General features: G+C 54.1%; 1 protein-coding gene across 1 annotated transcript in view; it reads left to right on the forward strand.

Moving 5' to 3' along the window:
- Positions 1–19,591: 19,591 nt before the first annotated feature.
- JPH3 (junctophilin 3) overlaps positions 19,592–26,537 on the forward strand; it is a 47,403-nt gene continuing 40,457 nt past the window's right edge. The window contains exon 1 of the mRNA XM_053554442.1: positions 19,592–20,397. Within this exon, the coding sequence (XP_053410417.1) occupies positions 20,016–20,397 (382 nt within the window). The 5' untranslated portion in view covers positions 19,592–20,015. The remainder of the gene's footprint in view (positions 20,398–26,537) is intronic.

Genomic DNA, 26,537 nt, shown 5'->3' on the forward strand with positions numbered 1-26,537 from the left:
GCTACACGTGACCAGGACCAAGGGGGAAGCCTGTCTGTGCACAGCTTCACTCCACCCTGTCAGCCGGGCATGCAAAGATTTTGCAAATAGAGGGGAGACCATGTTGTCTGGTGTTCGGAACTTCACCAAGAAGTTTTCATCACTTTGGAAAATCAGGTTAGCAGCAGCAAAGCCAAGTGGGGGGGGTAGCTCCCTGCTCACCACACCTGGACTCCACCATCTGTTGCCCTCTGGGCTGCCCTCACCACAGCAAGGGGCAAACTGCTCTGCCCTCTCCTCCCAGCAGGCTCCGAAAACCTGCTCTTTCCCACTGATGTCCATTCCTTCTCCATCAGCTGCATGTTGCAGTGGAGGCATCATGTGGAGCTGCAGAGATTGTCTGTGTAGGTTTCTGTGTGTTTTGCTGCAGGATAGTGGTGGGGCGTGACGTCATTTGCTGTGAGGAAGGACGTTGGCACTGTTGGCTGAGCAGACGCACCCTTGAGGTTGGTCAAATGCTTAAGATGTTTGGAGAACACTTAGAGATCTAAAAATAGATCTGCCATTCAATCCTATAATTCCTCTACTAGGTATGCACCCAGAAGACCAAAAATCACATCATAACAAAGATATTTGTACCAGAATGTTTATTGCAGCCCAATTCATAATTGCTAAGTCATGGAAAAAGCCCAAGTGCCCATTGATCCATGAATGGATTAATAAATTGTGGTACATGTACATCATGGAATATTATGCAGCCTTAAAGAAAGATGGAGACTTTACCTCTTTCGTGTTTACATGGATGGAGCTGGAACATATTCTTCTTTTTTTTTTTTTTTTTTGTAGAGACAGAGTTTCACTGTACCGCCCTCGGTAGAGTGCCGTGGTGTGACACAGCTCACAGCAACCTCTAACTCTTGGGCTTACACGATTCTCTTGCCTCAGCCTCCCAAGCAGCTGGGACTACAGGCGCCCGCCACAACGCCCAGCTATTTTTGGTTGCAGTTTGGCCGGGGCTGGGCTCGAACCCGCCACCCTCGGCATATGGGGCCGGCGCCCTACTCACTGAGCCACAGGCGCTGCCCTATTCTTCTTAATAAAGTATCTCAAGAATGGAAGAAAAAGTATCCAATGTACTCAGCTCTACTATGAAACTAATTTATCGCTTTCACATGAAAGCTATAACCCAGTTATAACCTAAGAATATGGGGAAGGGGGAGAGGGGGGGACAGGGGGAGGATGGGTGGAGGGAGGGTGATTGGTGGGATTACACCTGCAGTGCATCTTACAAGGGTACATGTGAAACTTAGTAAATGTAGAATATAAACATCTTTTTTTTTTTTGTGGTTTTTGGCCAGGGCTAGGTTTGAACCCACCACCTCTGGCATATGGGACCAGCGCCCTAGCCCTTTGAGCCACAGGCGCTGCCCGAATATAAACGTCTTAACACAATAACTAAGAAAATGCCAGGAAGGCTTTGTCAACCAGTGTGATGAAAATGCGTCAAACTGTGCATAAAACTAGTGTATGGTGCCCCGTGATCGCATTAATGTACACAGCTATGATTTAATTAAAAAAAAACTTTCTAACTCTGCCACTGGCTTTTTAAAAAAAAAATAGTTTCGTTGAGGTATAATGATATAAAAAGAACTGTACATATTTAATGGGAATAACTTGATGAGTTTGGACAGAGGTACACACCGGTGGTGCCATTGCCACCCTCAAGGTGACTGGCCATCCCTCAGGTCCTGTCCCCCTTTCATCATGATAAGATACTCACCACATGATGTAGGACCTGCCCTCAAAGTTTTAACTGACTGGACAGTGCTATCAGCCAGAGGCACCACGCCACACACTATGTCTCCAGAACTTATTGTCCAATGATATTGTTTTAATTTTATTTTATCTATCTATCTATTTATTTGACACTGGGTCTCACTATGTCACCCTTGGTAAAGTGCTGTGGCATCACAGCTCACAGCAACCTTCAACTCTTGGGCTTAAGTGATTCTTTTGCCTGAGCCTCCCAAGTTGCTGGGACTACAGGCACCTGCCACAAGACACGGCTATTTTTTGTTGCAATGGTCATTGTTGTTTTAGCGGGCCCAGGCCGGTATGGAACCTGCCAGCCTCAGTGTAGGTGGCTGGCGCCATAACCACTGCACTATGAGTGCCGAGCCAATGGTATTATTTTTTAAAAGTAGCTTTTAACTTTCCATCATAGCACACTTCAAAAGTACATCAAGGCAGGGGGAGAGCATATCACCCCCGTGGGCCACCACGGCTTCAGCAGCAGTCATGTCATTTTGCCAATCTTGTTTCAACAACGTGTAACTCCTTTTTTCCCTAAAAAAATTTTAAACCAAATTCCAGGCCAGGCGAAATGGCTCCTGTCTATAATTTCAGCACTCTGGGAGGCTGAGGCAGGAGGATACCTTGAGTTCAGGAGTTAGAGACCAGCCTGAGCAAGAGTGAGACCCCATCTCTAAAAAACTACATAGCCGGGCAGCGCCTGTGGCTCAAAGGGATAGGGTGCCAGTCCCATATGCTGGAGTGGTGGGTTCAAACCCAGCCTCGGCCAAAAACCACAAGAAAAAAAAAAAATACATAGCCAGGCATTGTGGCCTGAGGTTGAGGTAAGAGAATCATTTAAACCTATGAGTTTGAGGTTGCTGTGAGCTGTGCACTGTACTGAGGGTAACAAAGTAAGACTCTCAAAAAAAATAAAAATAGAAAAACTAGCTGGGCGTTGTGGTGGGTGCCTGTAGTCTCAGATACTGGGAGGCTGAGGCAAGAAGATCGCTTCAACCCAAGAGTTTGAGGTTGCCATCAGCTGTGATGACACCATGGTGCTCTACCCAGGGTGATGGAGAGATACTCTGTCTCAATAAATAAATAAATGAATACAGAAACGCTTGGATGAGAAACTATTTTTATTTATTTATTTTTTCTTTTTTGTAGAGATAGAGTCTCACTTTATCACCCTCGGCAGAGTGCCGTGGCCTCACAACTCATAGCAACCTCCAGCTCTTGGGCTTAGGCGATTCTATTGACTCAGCCTCCAGAGCAGCTGGGACTACCAGCGCCTGCCACAACGCCTGGCTATGGATGAGAAACTATTTTATCTCACTTATGGTTTCAAAAATGCATTTTAATTAATGAATTAAATTTTATAAGCATTCTTGTGACATTGTCATTGACATCCAAAACATTTATACATTTAAGATGGATAGAAAACATTTTGGGGGATCCAGCTGGGTGCTATCCTATATTGGGGGTTCCCTAACATGTAGATACAAGTGTAATTTTTTGATTTGGAAAGATGTTTGCGTTAGACTAAGTGGAAAAAGCAACTTAAAGAGTAAGAGTTCACAGTTCCTGAGTGCTCAGCAACTCAGGGGCTGGGACATTGGGTTGGAGGGTTCAGGGCAGGACCCCCGCAGTCTGCAGAATTGATGGCCTCCTGTGAAAACACTGGAGATAGAGTATAATTGTATTTTTCCATGAACAAAAAAGTACGTGGCAATGCGTGGAAAATGTCTAGAAGGAAACATTCCTAGTGTTAATAATGGCAATCTCTTGGGAATAGAATGGGGAAGCTTTTAGTAAAATCGTAAATATTTTATCCAGCATACATATGGAAAAGTGCATGAACCATAAACACGGAGCTCAGTGTAACTTCACAAGTGAAAACGGCACCTGAGTTAGCGATCAAGTACTCTGGTCCTCCCCACCCAGCTCCTCCCACAGGGGAGCAACATGTCCTTCCTGTTCTGGAGTCTGCACAACATGCAGGGGGCCATCGTGTCTGGTTTCCACATGTCCTGCCCTCCGGAGTAGGGATGATTTTAAGTCTTCTCTATGCTTGTTTAATTTTCTCATTTTTCAAAGTTGAATATATATTACTTATGTACAGAAACGAAGTTTTAAAAAGCAAGTTGATTTCAAGAATTCAAACAATAAAAAAAAAAAAGTGCCATCCCAGGTTTAGAAGAAGAGCTTCAAAACCTATCATTTTTGGCCAGAGCCAGCCTGTCTGTCCGCAGTGTCACCACAGGCGGCTCCTCTGTGGGTTCCAGGATCTGACCTGTGGGTGGATGGAGCCCAAAGCCAGGCAGGAGGCAGCCTGGCTCCATCTTAGGCTAAATGTACGTTCTAGGGGCAGCTTCCAGCCTGTAGTCTTCCTTTTTTCTGTCCCATCAAAGCTGCAGCAACAGAAAACAAAGGCAACTGCCCTCCGGAAGAGACTGGCCAAGGGCCTGGGGTGGCAGGGGGACTTGGGAGAGTGGCCTAGGACAGGGCTCCCCCAGACCAAAGAGCAGGCCCCCAGGGCCACTGGAGAAGGCACATTGACAGCGCTGTTTGGAATCAGACCTCCAGCACTTTAACACAAACAGAAAGGGCTCCTCTGGGAGACTGGGTACACTACTCTGAGGGACTGGGCACTCTATTCTACGGGACTGGGTACTCTACTCTGAGGGACTGGGTACACTACTCTGAGGGACTGGGTACTCTATTCTATGGGACTGGGTACTCTACTCTGAGGGACTGGGTACTCTATTCTATGGGACTGGGTACTCTACTCTGGGAGACTGGGTACACTACTCTGAGGGACTGGGTACTCTATTCTATGAGATTGGGTACTCTACTCTGAGGGACTGGGTACTCTACTCTGTGGGACTGGGTACTCTACTCTGAGGGACTGGGTACTCTATTCTATGGGACTGGGTACTCTACTCTGGGAGACTGGGTACACTACTCTGAGGGACTGGGTACTCTATTCTATGGGATTGGGTACTCTATTCTATGGGACTGGGTACTCTACTCTGAGGGACTGGGTACACTACTCTGAGGGACTGGGTACTCTATTCTATGGGACTGGGTACTCTACTCTGGGAGACTGGGTACACTACTCTGAGGGACTGGGTACTCTATTCTATGGGATTGGGTACTCTACTCTGAGGGACTGGGTACTCTACTCTGTGGGACTGGGTACTCTGAGGGACTGGGTACACTACTCTGAGGGACTGGGTACTCTATTCTATGGGACTGGGTACTCTACTCTGAGGGACTGAGTACTCTACTCTGTGGGACTGGGTACTCTACTCTGAGGGACTGGGTACTCTACTCTGAGGGACTGGGTACTCTATTCTATGGGACTGGGTACTCTACTTTGTGGGACTGGGTACTCTACTCTGAGGGACTGGATACTCTATTCTATGGGACTGGGTACTCTACTCTGAGGGACTGGGTACTCTACTCTGTGGGACTGGGTACTCTACTCTGAGGGACTGGGTACTCTATTCTATGGGACTGGGTACTCTACTCTGAGGGACTGGGTACTCTACTCTGTGGGACTGGGTACTCTATTCTATGGGACTGGGTACTCTACTCTGTGGGACTGGGTACTCTACTCTGAGGGACTGGGTCCTCCACTCTGAGGGACTGGGTACTCTACTCTGAGGGACTGGGTACTCTATTCTATGGGACTGGGTACTCTACTCTGAGGGACTGGGTACTCTACTCTGTGGGACTGGGTACTCTACTCTATGGGACTGGGTACTCTACTCTGAGGGACTGGGTACACAACTCTGAGGGACTGGGTACTCTATTCTATGGGACTGGGTACTCTACTCTGAGGGACTGGGTACTCTACTCTGTGGGACTGGGTACTCTATTCTATGGGACTGGGTACTCTACTCTGTGGGACTGGGTACTCTACTCTGAGGGACTGGGTCCTCCACTCTGAGGGACTGGGTACTCTACTCTGAGGGACTGGGTACTCTATTCTATGGGACTGGGTACTCTACTCTGAGGGACTGGGTACTCTACTCTGAGGGACTGGGTACTCTATTCTATGGGACTGGGTACTCTACTCTGTGGGACTGGGTACTCTACTCTGAGGGACTGGGTCCTCCACTCTGAGGGACTGGGTACTCTACTCTGAGGGACTGGGTACTCTATTCTATGGGACTGGGTACTCTACTCTGAGGGACTGGGTACTCTACTCTGTGGGACTGGGTACTCTATTCTATGGGACTGGGTACTCTACTCTGTGGGACTGGGTACTCTACTCTGAGGGACTGGGTACTCTGCTCTGAGGGACTGGGTCCTCCACTCTGAGGGACTGGGTACTCTGGGGAAGCAGGTATTCTGGGGGAGCTAGGTATTCCGGGGGAACGGGAACCACACATATGGGCTCCACAGACACAGGAACTGTACACACAGGAACGGCACACGTGGGATCCACACACATGGAACCACACATACATGGGAACTGCACACACATGGGAAGCACACACGTGGGCTCCCACACAGGGGACTTACACACACGGAACCTCACGCCTAGGAATGGCGCACAAGAACGTCAGTATGAAGCTGTCTCTGTGGGCTGGGCGGGTGTGGAACTTCAATTCTCTCTAACTTCCATCTCCTTCAGAAACTCCAAAGCAAACGTGAAAGATGAACATGTGTTAAGTCTGGGAGGTGGACGTGCGTGTCTGGTACACGCTGAACTATTCATCAGCCAAAGCCTTGAGTGGTTTTGACTATATGACTGCTGGGAGGATGCTGGGGGTGTTGTCTTGGTTGGACACACCCACAGATGCTCACGGTGGAGGCTCTCCCAATGACGCGTGCCGCGGGGACACGTCCCATGGCAAGCATGCCATCCAGCATCTCAGCAGACACGTGACCATCCAACATTTTGATCTGGAACCAGGAGTGGGCTTGTGGGCGTGTCAGAGTCTTGACTCCATTTCTGCTCTGTGCTGACTCTGTGAAGCCCCCTCTGCCTCAGTCCCCACAAGCCCATGAGAAGGCCCAGGGCCTCCCGCTGTGCTGCCAGACCCAGAGTCAGACCAGCCAAGCTCCTTTCCCCATGCGGAAGACCTCATCCCGACCCACATCCTGACCACAGTGAAACCCCCAGCTATTCTGTCTGGCTCCCTCACACCATTTGGGGGGCATCTTGGGACGCCTGCCCCATTCTCCATGGAAAGCCTCTAGGCGACCATGATCCTTGTCCCTGCCCTCTGTGTGTACAGAACCATCACTGTCCACATCTGAACCCGACTCCGGGTTGGAGTCCGTCCTGTTTTCTTAGTGTGGCCACAGCCCATCCACACTGCGAAGCTCTCGCCTTCTAATTCTAGGAGGTCAGGCAGGGAATCAGGTGTCCGTCTCTGGGCGTCTTTGTCTGGCCCTGGCCCTGGGCTGACCTCCTCTTGGGCCCATCTCTGTCTGCCTTCCTCTCCACACCCTGGATTCTCCTGGGACTGAACCTGGGAAGTCTGTTAGGAGAGAAGAGAAAGTGATGGCCGCTCATGCCCACGGGAGAGACGCCGTGCCGTGGGGCTCCTTCCCCTGTGTTAGGGTCACACACAGCAGCCCCAGGACTCTGGGCAGAGAAAATCCCACTACATCCTCTGGATCATTGTCAGAGCAGCACCTGGGCTGCCAGCAGGACTGAGGAGCTCAGAGCCTGCACGCTGGCGGCATCTCAGGTTCCGCCGAGTATGAGTGGCAGGGGTCTTCAGTGATACGTGTGAGCTGTGTGGCTGTGCAGACACACCAGTGTCTGTGTCCTGTGAGGGGGGCACTTAGAAAAGCTCCCCTGGAAGTTTGTTGGAGGATTATCATTGAACCATAGGAAATCACCCTTTTGGCAGCGTGCAACAGCCAAGCGGATGATTCCCTGTGGTTCACATGGAAATGAAACAAACTGAATATCTTGCACCCTCCCTCAACTCTCACCTGGGTGGAGAGGAGGGTTTTCTCGCCAGATCGAGGGACACACAAACACGTGCAGCCTCTTGGGGGCACTGGAACCAGCAGCTGTGGAGTTCCCACAGCAGGGATTTTCCAGGGACTGAGCAAGACTGCCATGCTGCATGCTCGCTGCTGTCCAGACGGGGTCTCCCTCGGTCCATCACACTCTCCTGGACCGAGGCCCGCAGGCTGTAATGACTGCAGGGAAGCGGTCCCCTCTGCACGAGTCTGCAGCCCTTCTCCAAGCTCCTGGGCCGGCCCTTGCACTGCCTAGCCTCCGAGCTTCCTGCATCCACTTGGATCAGGCTCTCGGGATTGGCCACATAAACAGCCCGGCCGCACTGGCAGCTAATGGCAGAGATTCAGGTGCCATGGGGAAGGCAGGAGCCATGCCCAGACATAGGCAGCGTCCCAAGAATGGGCCTTGTCCAGCTCTGACGACCACATGTCCAGCCTGGCCAGGAACACATTGCCCTGGGCTGTCGTCTGCACAGGCTTCTTGTAAAAGGAGGGAGCTGGAGGGCTTGTGCAGGCTGGAGGACCCTGCTTAAAGTGTGGTCCCAGACCAGAGGGACTAGCTTGGCTTGGAAATGCCCTGTGGCCCCTCTCAGACCTGCTGGCCCAGAATTTGCACTTGAACACCAGCCTGGGTGATTCTCAAGCACTTGGCTGGTGTGTGTGTGTGTGGGGGAGCAGGAGGGAGCAGCCTGCAACAGGTAGCCTGTCAGACTGCAGGTTTGCAGACTGCACACGCCCTTTGACCTTGCTGGCCCACCTTTTGGGATTTAATTTAAGGGAGCAACCAGAGGTGCACTCTGGAGGCACTTGGCACAGGGACTCAGCGCGTGCTGTGGGTGTCATGGTGCAGGGCATTGATGTCCCTCTGTCATCTTCCCAGCAACCCCGGAAAGCGAGGCTGCCGCCCTGATAAAAGAGCTGAGGCTCAGGGGAGTTAAGGCCTTGGGTCCCCACCGGGACATGGTAGAATTCCCAGTTTCCTTCAGGCAGTCAGCCCCCACCTGGCCCAACCATCTGTGCCCATGGCCTCCGTGGGAGCATGCTCCCCATGGTACTATTTACGACAGTGAGGGAGTGGGAATGGTCACGGTCCCAGCACCGTGGCAGACCACGCAGAATGTGGCCTGTCACTATTACTGGGCTTCCTGCTCTCTAACCTGGGCTGTGATACCAATGCCAGCAGGACTCTCCACTCAGGCCTGGGGTCTGCGTCTCCCTCCCTGGAATGACCTTTCCCCTTACCCTGTGGACAGGCCCAGACCCTGGGTGCTCGGGGGCTCTGCAGGGAGAGGGAGCTGCCGATTCTGCAGGCTGAGGCTGAGGCCCGGAACCCAGCCTTCACTGCAGGTGTCCTGGCTTCTGTTGGGCAGTGGAGGAGTTCCTGTCCAAGTGACACAGGCTGGCACTGCCACAGGCAACCCAGGGCAGTTCTTCCAGAGCTTGGTGCTTGGGGCCAGAGGGAAGGGTGGAGGGCAGAAGACTGCTCTGGCTCCCACGTCACTGTAACTGCAGCTATGGGACGCCATGTCCTGTGGATTCCCAGTGCTTCTGGCGGGCTCCAGTGTCTACACAGGCAGGCACAGCTCCCTCCCCCTGCAAGTCCAGAAATGCACAGCTGGGGGCACACGTGGCCTAATGTCACTTACACGCTGGTCTCCTAGTGCCCTAGTGCCGTCCCTGCCCGGTTTCTGCCCACAGTGTGGGTGCTTCAGAGGCAGTGTGGATGCTGGAGCCAGGCTGCCTGGGTTACAATTGCCACTTAACAGTGGCGTGACCCTGGGCAAATGGCTTTGCCTTTCTGTTCCTCGGCTTCACTTCCTCCCTATAAAACAGTCATAATCATACACTCATTTGACACAGCTATTGTAGGATCGAGTTAAAAATAAGCACTACATAAACATTACAAAGCTCTTCGGCACCGTACCACCAGCACAGATCAGCAAACACCACCACTTCTAACCGTCACAGAAGGATACAGCAGCCACCAAGCCAGGCCGTAGAAGATGAGTTGGTGAAATGGGAAAGGCCCAGACGTACTGTGGGAAAAAAAAAGTAAACACCAAACACCCTTTTTCAGTATGACCTGCATCTTGTCAAATGTATCTGTGTTAACTCTGCAGGGAAATAAATCAACTGTTAACTGTTGCAACTGCTGAATAGTGGGATGGTGATTTTTCACTTTTTGTCATTTTCTGTATTTTGTAAAATTTCTACAATAACCATAATCACTATAAAAACAACCAAGAACATTTTTTTCTTTCTTTTTTTTTTTTAGAGACAGAGTCTCACTTTATCACCCTCAGTAGAGTGCTGTGGCATTACAGCCCACAGCAACCTCCAACTCCTGGGCTTAGGCGATTCTCTTGCCTCAGCCTCCCGAGTAGCTAAGACTACAGGCGCCCGCCACAACACCCAGCTATTTTTTTTGTTGCAGTTTGGCTGGGGCTGGGTTTGAACCCACCACCATCAGTATATGGGGCCATCGCCCTGCTCACTGAACCACAGGCACAGCCCGGACCAAGAACATTTTAAAAAGCTCTGCAAACCAGGATGCTGTAACCCAAGGGCTCCCAGCCCTTTTCGGAGGTAGGGGGGACTTTTGCCTCCCCAGAACTGCACCCCATGGAGGGTGAAGGAGTCAGGGGAGGAACTAGAGGCCACCTTTCTCTTCCCCTAAAACCTCCTGGGGACCCTGTAACCTTTCCTGGGGGTATGCGGGTTCAGTGGGGTGATGCTTTGCCCTAGCACGCAGCTATCCATAAACGGGAGGGATGTATTTATGCCTACTGTAACCCCAGCACTCTGGGAGGCCAGGTGAGAAGATCCCTTGAGCTCAGGAGTTTGAGACCAGCTTGAACAAGAGTGAAACCCTATCTCTACTAAAAATAGAAAAATTAGCAGAGTGATGCAGCACATACCTGTAGTCCCAGCAACTTGGGAGGCCGAGGCAAGAGAAGCATCTGAGCCCAGGAGTCTGAGGTTGCTGTGAACTGTGACACCACAGCACTCTAGCCGGAACAACAGAGTGAGACTTTGTCTCAAAAATAAACAAATAAATAAATAAATGTCCAGAACTGGCAAATCCACAGAAACAGAAAATACATGAATGATTGCCCAGGGCTAGGGCAGGAAGTGGGGGACAACCGCTGATGGGTGGGGAGTTTCTTCCTGGGGTGATGAAAAGATAAAGTTACATTGTAGCAGTGGTTTGCAATATTATGAATTACTAAAATCATTTAATTGTATTCTTTAAATGGGTGAACTGTATGGTATATGAATTATATTATATAAAAGTCAGGGTTTTATTTTCCCACAAAGATTCTTTTCACACGCCAGAAAAACCAGCTCAAAGTGATTTAGGCAAAAAGAGAATTCATTGGAGTCTATGCTTTGGTAAGTGGGTAACTGCAGGGGGTTGTCTGGCTTCAGGTACTGCAAGATTCAGGGTCTGACACAGGCTGTCAGCAGGTGGCTGAAGTCATCAAACACACAGGCTGAGGACAGGGGAGCAATGGGAAGGCTCCTGCCTGAGTGAAGGAGGAAGGGTGGTGGGCAGCTGGAGCCCACTGCAGGTGTGAGCTGGCCCAGGAGGCAGGCCCTGGGTGGGGGCCGCCTTCCTGGCCTGTCCAGGCAGAAGGCAGGGCCGGGGATATGTCGGGAAGAAACTGAGCTCTGCCACGCCCCTCATTACCTCTCAGGTGCCCTGTGGTCCTGTGACAGACAGTGTTTCACCCCTATTCATCCACTTGGTCACCCAAACAGATTTATCGAGCACTGCTGATTGTGTGGAAGAACATCACCACGGCAGACCCGGACCCTGCACTCACACCTGGCCCATAGGGTGTGCCAAACACTGTGACTCTTATGGCCTCAGGGGCTGTGGGAGCAAAGGGCAGCAGCACCTGTTCAGGAAGAGGGGTTAACAAGCTGAGGCCTAAACAAACACACTAGGCAGAGGGAACAGAATATGGTAAGCAGAAGGGTGGGCTACGGGGACTGTGGGAGGTTTAGAGGGAGGAGACAGGAGCTCAGCAAACCCCAGGTCAAGTGACCTGCCGTAAGAAGGCTGGACCTCATCCTGGGGCCAGTGAGTGCTGGTGGAAACCTTCGTTGATGAGACAGGTGTGAACTTGCCTGGCCTGCACCCTGCACGCTGGATGAAACTGGTCTAGACTGGCCAGTGCTCCGGTTCACTACCGTGACTTCTGGATTCATCTTTCAACTTCTGAGCCTTTCCACGTTGGCTTTGACCCTTGAAAACACCCACCAGCCTGGCGCAGCTCAAGCCCCTTCCCGAGGACTCAACAAGTTTCATCACCTCTTTTGAGGAAGCAGAAGATTCACGAGCCTCTTCCTTCTGCTCACACTGTTCAGTAATCTTCCATGGGCATGGATGAACCGGATGCACAGTAGATAAGAAAAAGGACGAGGAATCCACTAGCTGCCTTGTTCTAATGAGGTCTAATCGTGCTTATTAGCCCTGGGAGGCACACAAGGAGGAGGAATAAATAAAAGCAATCCAACCGGGAAGTGTTTCTCTGGACGCTTCTGTGTGTGTGACACGCCATCTGCTGAGTGGGAAGGGGTGAGAGAGACCTCAGAAACTCTCCACAGCCACAGGCTGGGTCCCCAGGTGCCACGTTGATGGTATCAGCTGGTGTCAAACAAGGTTAAGAATAGCCACGGCCAAGGAAGTGTCTCAAAAGCACCTTTGGGCTGCACCCTTCACTGTATGTGACAATTTTTTTTTTTTTTTTTGTAGTTTTTGGCCAGGGTTGGGTTTGAATCCGCCACCTCTGGCATATGGGGCCTAAACAAACACACCAGGCAGAGGGAACAGAATATGGGAAGGCAGAAGGCAGTTGGACCAGGTGGGCACAGGCCTGGGAGTCGGGAGCTTTATGGCTTTGAGCAAAGCCTCTGAGCCTCCCCATGAGCTGCCACAACCCTCTTTGTGGGCTGCTGGTGGTGGGGCACCCTACCCCTTTGAGCCACAGGTGCCACCCTGTATGTGACAAATTTTGATTCAACAAATGTTTAGGGAAGGATGACTCCTCATTCATGTATGTGTTAATCCGTTTGCCATTTACTCAAAATACAATGATTGCAGCTCTGCTGTGTGCCAGACACCGTATCGAGTGCTCAGGGGGAGAAGAGGAATCTGACAGGGTCCTACCTGGCACTACTCCTCTGCCCGTTTGAGTGAATGAAACCATGAATTAAAGGATGGTTACATGGCAGGGTGCTGACCAAGTTCAGAGGAAAGACACTGATACTGGCCTGGCACCCTGGAGAGGAATGGGGAGACCCGAGAAGCACGGTTCTTCTTGTCCCTCAGTCAGAGACATTCCAGAACACATAGATGGAAAATGAAAGTATTTGCTTTTTTTTCTTATTTTTTTTTTTTGTAGAGACAGAGTCTCCCTGTACCGCCCTTGGGTAGAGTGCCGTGGCGTCACACGGCTCACAGCAACCTCTAACTCTTGGGCTTACGCGATTCTCTTGCCTCAGCCTCCCGAGCAGCTGGGACTACAGGCGCCCGCCACAACGCCCGGCTATTTTTCTGTTGCAGTTTGGCTGGGGCTGGGTCCGAACCCGACACCCTCGGCACATGGGGCTGGCACCCTACTCACTGAGCCACAGGCGCCGCCCAAAAGTATTTGCTTTTGGAAACAACCCTAATGTCTACTTACAGTAAATGCACCGGTAGCATGAATACATTCCTATCGTGGAATGTTACACAGCAAAGGGAACAGATAAACCTCAGAGAAACAACCACACGGGTGAATCCCACAATGTTTGGCAAAAAAAAAAATGCGTATAGTGTGACTCTCGTCACATACAGCTCAAAGCCAGGCAAGCTAAAATATGCTGAGCACGTGGATACGCAGGTGGCGTAACCAAAGAAAAGCAAAGATGATTATAAACTCAGATTAATGGTTCTGTCTGGGGAAGGAGATTATGATTGGGGAGGGACGCGTGGTGGGTTGTTAGAGTGCGATCATGTTCAGTTCTTTGGTCTGGGTGGTCTTTACATGGGCACTTGCTATATAATTATTCATTAAATTATACAAATATGTAGCTTGGCCACAGATAACAGCCCATCTCCCCCAGTGAGGGCACGTCCACACACTTGAGACAGAGAGAGTGATGGCTGCACAGCTGTCCTCTGCTGTCAACTGTTCAGTTCCACCCTAGGTAAGTGAGTTGACCTGTATAAGCCTCAGGTTTCCACATATGTAAAATGGGAATAATAATAGTACCAACCTCATAAAGTTGTTTTGGAAGTAAAGGTGATAATGAATGTAAATTGCTCAGCACAGAGCCAAGCACATACATGAAATAACTCCTCATCACCATCATTACCACATCATATCACCATGACTGGCATCACCCTCACCATCACCATCATCACCACCATACCATCATCATCATCACCACCATCTTTACCACCATCATTAACATCACCACCACCATCATCATGACTACCGTCCCATCACCATCATCACCACCACCATCATCTTCTTCTTCACCCCATCATCATGACTACCATCTCCACCATCACTGTCATCACCACCACCATCATCTTCTTCTTCACCACCATCATCATGACTACTGTCTCCACCATCACCGTCTCCACCACCACCATCATCATCTTCTTCTTCACCACCATCATCATGACTACCATCTCCACCATCACTGTCATCACCACCACCATCATCTTCTTCTTCACCACTATCATCATGACTACCGTCTCCACATCACCGTCTCCACCACCACCATCATCTTCTTCACCACCATCATCATGACTACCGTCTCCACCATCACCATCATCACCACCACCATCATCATCTTCTTCACCATCATCATCCCCATCATCACCACCATGTCCATCACCATCACTATCATTATCTTCAGCATCATCACCATCACCTTCCTTACCATCACAATCACCATCCCAGCCTCTTTTTTTCCTTCCTGCTAATTCACTCCTCTACTTGCTCTAGACGTGCCAATCACTTCTTCCTACTGTCATGAGTCAGGACCCCACTCCTTGGCCATAGCCTACTGGGTCAGGAGTGAGCACCTGACTCAAGCTGAGAATCTCTCCCAGGTCTCAGGAATCAAGACCCTGGAATGCAGGTCAGTGACTGTCAGGATGGGGAAAGTATTGCAGAGGAGGCCACCTCTGGACAGCAGACACATGAAGCAGATTGGCAAATAGGGAAACTTGGGTCCTGACGCTGTGAGAAGGTGGCTCTCTACAAGCCAGGAAGCGAGCTCTCACCAGAAACTGAATCAGCCGGGACCTTGACCTTAGACTTCCAGACTCCCAGACTGTGAGAAAAGACACTGTGTTGTTTATGCCACTGGGTCTGTGGCACCTTGTCACAGCAGGCCCCGTAGACAATCACACAGGGCACGGTAAGCGTTCTGTGTAAAAGACAAGATGGTAAATATTTTAGGCTTTTTGAGCTATATGGCGGCTGTCGCCACTACTCAAGTCTTCTGCTGCCGTATGAAAGTCACGACAGGTAAATGAGTGGGCATAGTCGTGTTCCAATAAAATTTTGTCTATAAACACAGGCAGTGGTCCAGATTTGGCCTCTGGGCTACGGGTGTGCATGATGCCTGGCTGAAAACAAGAATCATTTATTTTGTTCAGAAACTGAAATTATGACAAGATGTGAAGGGAAAGGCTGCTCCACGCAGTGTCAGCTGGCGTGGCCCGCCTGGGGCTGGCGGGTGTACCCTCCAGACGGGACACTCCGCGGCCTTCTCTGGCCAAGTGGCCGGGGCTGCTCCTCCTTTCCTTGTCGGCCTGTCCACAGGCTTCTCAGGCTGCCTTAGAGCACAGTGACCCTCCTCTAGGCTTGAGCATCCTAAGAGCATGAGGGGGAGATCATGTCTCTGACCTCACCTTGTGTCCCTTCTTCGATATTCACAAAGCAGCCCAGATTCTGAGGGATTTTGTGGACGGGGGATTCGGCGACGCCTCACCGTCTCATGGCAAGCACAGGCACAGACAGGAAGGTAGAGATTGCTGTCGACTGTGGCACACGCAGGCTGCTGAGGGGACAGAAGGAGGACTTTTTAAATATAGTAAACTCAGGGAGCCTCTCTGGAGCTGAAGAGGGACCAGGAAAGGGAATGGGGAGTGACAACGGCAAAGCCTCGGGGCCAGAAACCTGTGGGCTGCAGTCAGGCAGACCTGGGCTCAGCTTCTGTCTAGATGTTGTTTCCCACTCTGGGAAGGCACTTCACCTAGCTGGGCTCACAAGGGTTATTTTATTTATTTATTTAGACAGAGTCTCTCTCCATCACCCAGGCTAGAGTGCTATATGGTGTCATCATAGCTCACTGCAGCTTCAGACTTTTGGACTGACGGGATCCTCCTGCCTCAAACTCCTGACTAGCTGGGACTACAGGCGCCCTCAACAATGCCCTACTAGTTTTTCTATTTTTAGTAGAGATGGGGGTCTAACTCTTGCTCAGGCTGGTCTTGAACTCCTGAGCTCAAGCAATCCTCCCTCGTCAGCTCCCCAGAGTGCTGGAATTGTAGGCGTGAGCCACCGTGTGCCCGACCCTAACAAGGGTCTTTTAAAAAACGTGACTGTGTAGTTCTACTGACCCTGAGGAGTCCAACGGTTAACTAATGGGAGGTCTTTATCCCAGTGCCCAGTTCACAGGGATCATGGAATTCTACACGTGACTGGCAACTTTTTTCTCTTTTCTCCCTGGTTTTTGTTTTTAAATTGCTGGGTGCTGCTGTGTTTATAGCCTTGGAGAGTTTCCTTCAAAATGAAATCAATACTGCCCGCCCAATTAAATGGGAGAACTATTTCCCAACTGCAGAAAACAATGCCTCCAACATCTGCATTTCAGAGCCTGTTGCTGCTGGAGTTACTCTGACAGGAGAAGAGAGAGGGTCAGCTGGGGGCAGGGGGCAGCTGGCTGAGAATCGCAATGGACCAGGGCATGCACTGGACAGAGCAGAGATGCTGACCTGACCAGTAATTGCTTGGAACCCTTCACCACTTTCCGACAGGATCTCAGCTGCAATCTACTTGTGTGAGGAAGGGCTGCTGAATCAGCAGAAAGGATTGGAAATGAACTGGGAGAAGGGAAACCCAGGGCAGATGAAAGTAACGACATTGTTTATTTCAACAGGCTGAGGGCTGGGTGTCCCCATGTGGGGATCTGCGGCCTTTGCTGGGTGGAAGGCCTCCTGGGAACACTACCCCCACTTCCCGTGTGCTGACTGTGTGCTGGGCGCCCAGTTCCTGGAATTCTCACAGCAATCCTATAGGAGCCACTGTTATTCCATTTCACAGAGGAGAAAACTGAGCTCGGAAACATTAAGTGACTGCCCAAAGCCACATAGCTGGTGGGCCTTGGAGGCAGGATTTGAATCTGGAGAGGACAACTATGTTACCCTTTTGCAGACACATTAACAACAACATATACATTTTCTTTTTAAATTTTTTTTAAATTTTTAATTTCAGCTTGCTTGTTCTTCTTTGTTTGAAGTACTCTTTCTTTTTTGTTCAGTTTCTTCTTCCTCTGGCCGTGCTGGCTGTTTTTGATGTTGTTAGTAGAGACGGGGTCTTACTCTGGCTCACTGCTGCTCATACTGGTCTCCAACCTCTGAGCTCAGACAATTCACCGGCCTCGGCCTCCCACAGTGCTGGGCCTACAGGCGTGAGCCACCACGCCCGGCCAACATATACATTTTCTTCTTCTTTTTTTTTTTTTTGTAGAGACAGAGTCTCACTTTATGGCCCTCGGTAGAGTGCCGTGGCCTCACACAGCTCACAGCAACCTCCAACTCCTGGGCTTAAGCGATTCTCTTGCCTCAGCCTCCCGAGTAGCTGGGACTCTAGGCGTCCGCCACAACGCCCGGCTATTTTTTGGTTGCAGTTTGGCCGGGGCCGGGTTTGAACCCACCACCCTCGGCATATGGGGCTGGTGCCTTACTGACTGAGCCACAGGCGCCGTCCCAACATATACATTTTCACTGACACAAAAATGTCCCTGAGATTCTATTTCATATCCGGTTAGATTAACAAACTACTGTGAAACAAAATAAGTTTGATAATACCAGGGCCAGCCAGGAAGTGAAGAACCACAAGCCTGGGTACACTGCAGGGTGACAGGATGGTGGCTCAGGGGTTTCTAGACCAGTCTAGAGCAATTGGCAGCTTTCAGCAAAGTCTGAGATGTACTAGATCCAATAATTCTACCCCTAGGCCATTTAGAGAAACTTGCTGGAGCCTGGACACAGGACTAGGAAGCGTCCTGAGACATTGCAACCTCGCACACAAGAAAGCAGAGCCTCCCGCCCAGGTCCCTCTCAGCTGGTAGTGCTTTGGGGAGTGGGCCTGGGTGCCTAAGGCCAGAGGCCGAGTGAACTCTGAACCTCCAGGAGGGGCTGCTTGTCCTGTGGAGCCCATTTAGCCAGAGGTGGGGGGGGGGGTGCTGGTCATTCTCTCAGGGAGAGGAAGATGAAGCAGGGGGGTCCCCAGCTCACCAGGGGCTGCAAACTGCACCTCTTCTGTTGTCCTGAAGCTCCTGCTCCTGGCTGGGATGCCATTCCTGGCTCATTGAGATGCCTGGCACCCCGCCCCAACCCCTTAAGTCGGGACCCTTAAGGGACCCAGGGCGGTCTCCCCTCTACCCTTCAGCCTAGTGGCGGCTGAGGCCATTAGCAGCACACAATCCTGGAGGGCGGGAGGAGGAGGCTTCTGCCTGCGGGTTTATGGTCCAGGAAATGCATTTTCAATTGGTCCCAGGATGCTCAGATCCAAGAACCAGACACATCTCCTGCGGGGTGGTGGAGGAGGAGGATGTGTGCAGGGCGATCCCACCCTGCACGAAAGCGCGACAGCTCCCGGAGTGGGGGGTCTACCTTTTGGCCAAGGCACAAGGCGCACGGAATTTGGGTGACTGCTTTACGCATGCCTTGTGGCTCTACTTTCCCTGAATTTTTTTTTGGGGGGGCGGATTCGCCAAATACATGTTTTCGAAAAAGAGCACCCCTTTCCCTTCCCCCCACTCGGACTCAAGCTGCCAGGAAAAAGGATGGATTCTTTGTCACAGGAAAAAACCACCTGTAGTTTGCAAAGAGCCTCTCAGTCGAGCCCGTGGCAGGTGGAGCGGACCCGAGCAAAGAGGGCGAGGAGCTGGGGAGAAGGGGTCGGGTGCCCTGGCGGACAGGCAGGAGCAGGGGTGGGGCTCCCCAGCTCGCCGGGGCCGGCTTCACCTCCTGGCTCCCGGGAGAGGCAGAGAGCGCCGTGGGTGCCGGGCGCCTTCCCATTACGCAGTTCCTGTCCCTTTAAATGCAAGTCCCGGGAAAGGGGGGGCCGGGGCGCCACGGCTGGACCCCTATTCCCAGGCCGGCGGGGACCAGGGGGACAGCCCGGAGGAGGGCGCGCCGGGCGGGGGTGCGGAGGGCGGGGCGCGCCGGGGACCCCGCCTGCGCACCGCGGCCCCCGCCAGGCCTCCCGCGCCCCTCTCCAGGCCGCCGCGCTCCGGGGGCGGGGGCGGCGGGGGCGCGCCGGCGGGGTGCGGGGTGCGGGCGCGCGCGGCGCCGGCCCGAGCGCGCGAGCCGGGCCGGGAGCGCACGCCGCCGCCACCGCCGCCGCCCGAGCCCGCCGCATTGCTGCTGCTGCTGCCGCCGCCGCCGCCGCCCCGCGCCCGGCCCGCGGCCCCCAATATGGTGCGGCCGCCCGCGCCGCCGCCCGTGCCGCCGCCGCCCGCGGGCCCCGCCGCCGCCCTCGGGCGCCCGCAGCGCGGCAGCCGCAGGTGGGGGGCTGCGGCCCGGGCCTGAGCCGCCCGCGCGCCCGGCCGGGCCTCGAGAGGCGCCGTCCCGCGGGGCCCGCCGGCGAGGGGCATCTGCCGCTGAGGTGGAGCCGCGGGCACCAGCGCCGCCGCTCCTGCCCCCTCCCTCCCCTCCCCTCCCCTCCCCCTCCCCCCCGGCCCCGTCTCCAGCGGGAGCGCGAGACGCTGGTCAGGCTCCGCGGCGCCGCTGGGGAGGAGCGCTCGCCCCGACCCTCCGAGACCCCGCCGAGGCCCGCGCCGCGGCCCCGCCGCCCCGGAGCTGCCCGCTGTGGTCTTCGCCGGCTCCATTCTTCCTTTAAAAACCCGAATCCAAACAGAACGCCGGCCAGCCAGCCCAGCCAGACTCCGGTGTGTTGATCGCCTCCTGTTTTTCACCGCTTGCGGGATTTGCAAACCGAGTTTCATGCATGTCCAGTGGGGGCAGGTTTAATTTTGACGACGGAGGGTCCTACTGTGGAGGCTGGGAGGACGGCAAGGCGCACGGCCATGGCGTCTGCACCGGCCCCAAGGGCCAAGGCGAATACACCGGCTCGTGGAGCCACGGCTTCGAGGTGCTGGGCGTCTACACCTGGCCCAGCGGCAACACGTACCAGGGCACCTGGGCGCAGGGCAAGCGCCACGGCATCGGCCTGGAGAGCAAGGGGAAGTGGGTGTACAAGGGCGAGTGGACGCACGGATTTAAGGGGCGCTACGGGGTGCGGGAGTGCACGGGCAACGGCGCCAAGTACGAAGGGACCTGGAGCAACGGGCTGCAGGACGGATATGGGACCGAGACCTACTCTGATGGAGGTAGGTACCGCGGCGGCGGGCTGGGGCAGGGACGGCACCCTCTCTCCACCCGGCCCCTTCTGTTTATCTCCGGGGAAGTTGGGCTTCTCCCTCCAGGTGGGCACCTGGGGCATCTCCTGGGGTTTCCTGGATGCCACAGCGCTCCTGGCTACAGGTTGCCTCACTGCCTGGGGGGAACAGTGCCCGTGGCCATCTGCAGGGTGTTGGGGGCCTTCCAGAACCAGAGCCAGGCCCCGGGCCGCAGCGCAGAGCAGAGCATCAGTGCCTCAGCCAGAGCAGGCCTGAGACCTGCCCAAGGCCCAGCTGGGCCCTGGCCACCTCCGGGACCCCCTGAGAGGCAGAGGGGGCCGGGGGAGGACCCCCCTTCTCAGCCTGGCCCCCTTGGTGTCGCCTTGGTATCAGGCTCAGGCTTCCCTGCTTGTTTTCCTGAGGCGCTCAAGGGCCTTCCTCAGTCCTGAATCAACCCAAGCCAAAGGCAAGGGAGTGATTGGGAGCTCTAGGGGCGGGGGATGGCAGCCCAAACCAAAACAGCCAGGCAATAAACTTCTAGGTGGTTGGACACGAGCGCTGTCGAAGCAGGCTGCTGGAGTGGCGGAGGGGAGGCCCATCTGCTTAGCCAGAGCCCAGGAATCTTGCCTTTCAGTGGCTGAATCATTTTCACTGTTAGTTTGGAGAATTGTTCTGTGCCTTTATTCTAAGATGCCACCACATTCAGGGCAGAGCCTGGTGCCGGAAGCCTGTGAGCCACTGGCCCGAGCTGCGGAGAGATGGTTTCTGTGCAGTGAGCCTCAGCCGGCTTTACAGCTGCCTCCGGCCAGATGCTCCTGTGCCCACCCTCTGTGCACTGGAGGTGCAGGGATCTGTTGCCATTCCTGGAAGCCAGACCCCAAACAAACCTGCTCTCTGCATCCCCCTGCCCCCAGCCAAGAGCTCATCTTTGGAAGTGGCTTCCTTGCCCTCTCTGGGCTGCTCAGCTGTGCTCCAGGCATGGACGCCTGGGAGAGGGGCAAGACGCAGCCATGACTTAAGCATTGGGAATGTGTGTGGTCTCCTTTCCCTGCCTGCCACTGCCTCCAAGTCTCAGGAAGAAAGCTCTGAACACCTGCTCCCTGGCCACATCCAGGAGTGACAGGGGATGCAGAGAAATTATTATTTTGGCTTATGCAACTGAAAAGCGGGGTTCGTTAGTACCCAAGGAGGAGGAGGAGTCTGGGGCAGTTAATTATATAATGCTCCTGCCTGTCAAAGCCGTGCCCAGCCCCGGTCTCAGGCGGCCTTTTCTGTGCTGTTGTTGTTTTCATGGAGCAGGTTGGAGAGCTTCCCTGACCCTGGGGCGTGGAGAGCTGGGCAGGAGCAGACGGTCCTCCCTGGTTCCAGGCTGTGGGCGTGTGTATGTGTGTGTCTGTGTGCGCGCGCAGGCATGGCGAGGCCCCGGCAGCAGATGTGGGTGGCTTAGGCGGGCCGACAGGCAGCCTGGCGCTCCCAGCTGGGCTGTTTGGGAGCCCATGGGCAGTTGTTACCCCCAATGCTTGGACCAGGCTGCTCTGCAAAGGGGCTACCCCCATGCCCACTCTGGGAAAGCTGTGTGTACCAGGCACATGCTGGACATGGGCAGGAGAGGGTCTTGGGCTCCTGTCATGTCTGGGATACTCCTAGAATGTTTGGAGAGGGTGCCCCGGCCTGCCGAGCCTTTAGCAGCCTCAGGAATTCTTTTCTTCATTTGAGAAATATTTCTTATGCGTTTACCATAATCCAGCTGTTCCAGGATCTGGAGGACAGCAGTGAACAAAGCAGACACAGTTGTTGCCCCCATGGGGCTTACATCTTAGGGAGAAAGGGTGGTGGGAAGAGAGGGCCTGGTTCGGTGGCTGGCTGGGAGTTCGAGTCCCAACGTGCTGATGTGAGAAGCGTTTCAGTCTACGGGCTGACTTCTTTGGGTTCTGTACCAGCAGTGAGCGTGCTACTACCCAAGGCCTTTCCTTATCGACCTGCTGGGTCACGTCCATCTTGTGGGGGAGGCAAGTGAGGCTCAGGGTCCAGGTTAGGTAAAGGCCCCTAGCCTGTCTGGACCGAGCCCCTACTCCCAAATTGCAGAGCTAGAGTGGAGCCCAGACCCTGAACATACCCTCCAGAAGAACGTGGTTCTCTGCTCTCCTGTAGGGGAACTGAGGCAGACACAGGTGTGAGTTCCAGCCGGGGGACTGAGGCAGGCACAGGTGAGAGCTCCAGCCTGGGGACTGAGGCAGGCACAGGTGTGAGCTCCAGCCTGGGGACTGAGGCAGGCACAGGTGTGAGCTCCAGCCTGGGGACTGAGGCAGGCACAGGTGAGAGCTCCAGCCTGGGGACTGAGGCAGGCACAGGTGTGAGCTCCAGCCTGGGGACTGAGGCAGGCACAGGTGAGAGCTCCAGCCGGGGGACTGAGGCAGACACAGGTGTGAGCTCCAGCCGGGGGACTGAGGCAGACACAGGTGTGAGCTCCAGCGGGGGGACTGAGGCAGACACAGGTGGGAGCTCCAGCCTGGGGACTGAGGCAGGCACAGGTGTGAGCTCCAGCCAGGGACTGAGGCAGACACAGGTGTGAGCTCCAGCCTGGGGACTGAGGCAGACACAGGTGTGAGCTCCAGCCTGGGGACTGAGGCAGACACAGGTGTGAGCTCCAGCCGGGGGGCTGAGGCAGACACAGGTGTGAGCTCCAGCCTAGGGGCTGAGGCAGGCACAGGTGTGAGCTCCAGCCTGGGGGCTGAGGCAGGCACAGGTGTGAGCTCCAGCCTGGGGACTGAGGCAGGCACAGGTGTGAGCTCCAGCCTGGGGACTGAGGCAGGCACAGGTGTGAGCTCCAGCCTGGGGACTGAGGCAGGCACAGGTGTGAGCTCCAGCCTGGGGACTGAGGCAGGCACAGGTGTGAGCTCCAGCCTGGGGACTGAGGCAGACACAGGTGAGAGCTCCAGCTGGGGGACTGAGGCAGACACAGGTGTGAGCTCCAGCCTGGGGACTGAGGCCGGCACAGGTGTGAGCTCCAGCCTGGGGACTGAGGCAGACACAGCTGTGAGCTCCAGCCGGGGACTGAGGCAGGCACAGGTGTGAGCTCCAGCCTGGGGACTGAGGCAGACACAGGTGTGAGCTCCAGCCGGGGACTGAGGCAGACACAGGTGTGAGCTCCAGCCGGGGGACTGAGGCAGACACAGGTGAGAGCTCCTCCTGGGGACTGAGGCAGACACGGGTGTGAGCTCCAGCCGGGGGACTGAGGCAGACACGGGTGAGAGCTCCAGCCTGGGGACTGAGGCAGGCACGGGTGTGAGCTCCAGCCTGGGGACTGAGGCAGACACAGGTGTGAGCTCCAGCCGGGGGACTGAGGCAGACACAGGTGTGTGCTCCAGCCGGGGGACTGAGGCAGACACAGGTGTGAGCTCCAGCCGGGGGACTGAGGCAGGCACAGGTGTGAGCTCCAGCCTGGGGACTGAGGCAGGCACAGGTGAGAGCTCCAGCCGGGGACTGAGGCAGACACAGGTGTGAGCTCCAGCCTGGGGACTGAGGCAGACACAGGTGTGAGCTCCAGCCTGGGGGCTGAGGCAGACACAGGTGTGAGCTCCAGCCTGGGGACTGAGGCAGACACAGGTGTGAGCTCCAGCCTGGGGACTGAGGCAGACACAGGTGTGAGCTCCAGCCTGGGGACTGAGGCAGACACAGGTGTGAGCTCCAGCCGGGGGACTGAGGCAGACACAGGTGAGAGCTCCAGCCGGGGACTGAGGCAGACACAGGTGTGAGCTCCAGCCGGGGGACTGAGGCAGACACAGGTGTGAGCTCCAGCCTGGGGACTGAGGCAGACACAGGTGTGAGCTCCAGCCTGGGGACTGAGGCAGACACAGGTGTGAGCTCCAGCCTGGGGACTGAGGCAGACACAGATGTGAGCTCCAGCCTGGGGACTGAGGCAGACACAGGTGTGAGCTCCAGCCTGGGGACTGAGGCAGGCACAGGTGTTAGCTCCAGCCTTGGGACTGAGGCAGACACAGGTGAGAGCTCCAGCCGGGGACTGAGGCAGACACAGGTGTGAGCTCCAGCCTGGGGACTGAGGCAGACACAGGTGTGAGCGTCAGGGCCAGCCGTCGCTTTGGTCAGGGACATTGTGTGAGGGAAAATTGGCTTGGACCCCTGGCTGGGGTAATCAGGTGCAGATATCTGGGGCACTTTTCTGGAGGAGTCTTTCCTTAAAAAGGTGGTCACTGCGGGGAATGCATACCCTTAGCAGCCCTTCCGGGGCGCAGTGATCTGTAGAACAGAACAGGGACCCCCTGCCTTCCCCTGCTTGGACATTTTCTGAGCAAGCATTTGGAGCCATCATGAGTTCATGATCCTGACTCCAATCTGACTTTCCCTCTGTACAAGGGATGGACATATTGGGCACAGCTCCTGAACTGTAGTTCAGCTTGCAGTGCTAAGTGGAAGAAATAGCGATTTTCATGAATAATGCTCTAGTGGCAAATGTGTTCTACCTCTCTGTGGAATGGGGATGGAATCTGCTGCCTCCTCTCCAGGCTTGCTGTCCCCTCTGTGTGGCAGGTGCCGCTTCTGATATGAGAGGAGCAGCCTTTGATCTGGGTGGTGAGGCCCTGGCGTGGGCCGTGGACAGGAGCATGTGTGGAGTTGACAACTCAGGCTTGAATTCTGGCCTGGCCATTGCCTTGCTGTGTGACCTTGGACAAGTTACTCAACCTCTCTGATCTTGTTTCTTCATCTTTACAAAGGGCTGATTATAATACCTGTAGAGTAGGTGTGGATTAGTCGAGAATGGAGCAGGTGGTTGTGCTGATCTCAGTAAGCTTTCTTTATTACCCACCATTGTTTTTATCATTACAGTTCACATGCAGTGATTGTCACTTGTAATGTTCACTGTTAGAGCCCATAGCCAGGCCTGCCCGGGGAGATAACGGAAATGATAGTGAATGGCAACATTAGATACTGGCTTGCTGGGCACAGGGCAAGTGGTTTACATGAGTGACAGCACTTAGTTCTTACACCGCTAGAAGGTTGGTTTTCTCACTGTGCCCATTTTACTCATTGGGAAGTAGAGGTTCCCAGCAGAAGTGCCTTGGGTGGGACTGGGATTCATGCTCAGGATAGTGATTCCAGAGCCTGTGCCAAACTCAGTTTCGCCTCTCTCAAAACTGCCTGTACAATTGCCTCCTGTTCTTTCTTCTACACAACCACTCTTCTTTGTTGGATGCAGCAGCCAAGAGTTGCAGGCAAGTGCACGCATATGGACCCACAAACCACGCCCTCCCCAGTCGTCCTCCAGCCCCCCTGAAATCACCACTTTCTCCACTCCAGGGACCTCTGCACTCTGCTACACGGGGGACCGTTTCCTCCTGGGTGCTGTGTACACAGAACCCCTCGGACCACAGTTACCCCCTCAACTAAACCCTCCCACACCCTGAGAGATGTGAGTCATCTCACGCCCCGGCCTCTCCCCTCATACTCAGGTCCCGTTCACCGGCCCAGATTCCTCAGCCCACACAAATCACACACACCCACAGGCAGAATCCAGAGGCACCGGGGCGCCTGCGCACAAACACGCATGGTGCACCTGCCACCTGGAGACATTTTCCACCCAGTTCCCCAAAACACAGCCGTGTGCACCCTCCTGGCTTTGCTCACTCCCCACTTGCCAAGAACTTGGAACCCCTCCCAGCCTTGTAAGCCGGGAGTTCAGATGGCAGATGCCGTGGTGTGCTTTGTCTCCATTTTAAACACGAGCTTATGCTCTTAATGGCCCTTTTAAGAAGAAAAAAATATATCTCATCCAAACAAAATAAACTACCATTGGGCATATCTTTGGCGCTTGGCTATGAATATGTGACAAGTGAACTTGTCTAAAAGACCCAGATGCCCAGGGTGGGAGGAAGCGAATCCTTCCACGGGGAGAAACTGATTTCCCAGCAATGGGAGATAAAAGCATCTCAGAGATCCTCTGTCAGCCTCTTTGGGGGTGGGTGGTGGAAGGCACCATTAGGTGAAAAGAGAAGGAAGGAAATAGCTGGGTCTGTGTTGCAGAGAGAGAGAGAGAGAGAGAGCACGCGCGCCAAGAAAGAATGTCTCTGCACAGCCTCCCTCCCAGCTCCAGCCTCAGGCCGCTCACCCTGACT

The sequence above is a fragment of the Nycticebus coucang genome, chromosome 2 (assembly GCF_027406575.1).
Source record: "Nycticebus coucang isolate mNycCou1 chromosome 2, mNycCou1.pri, whole genome shotgun sequence".
NCBI classification, from domain to species: domain Eukaryota; kingdom Metazoa; phylum Chordata; class Mammalia; order Primates; family Lorisidae; genus Nycticebus; species Nycticebus coucang.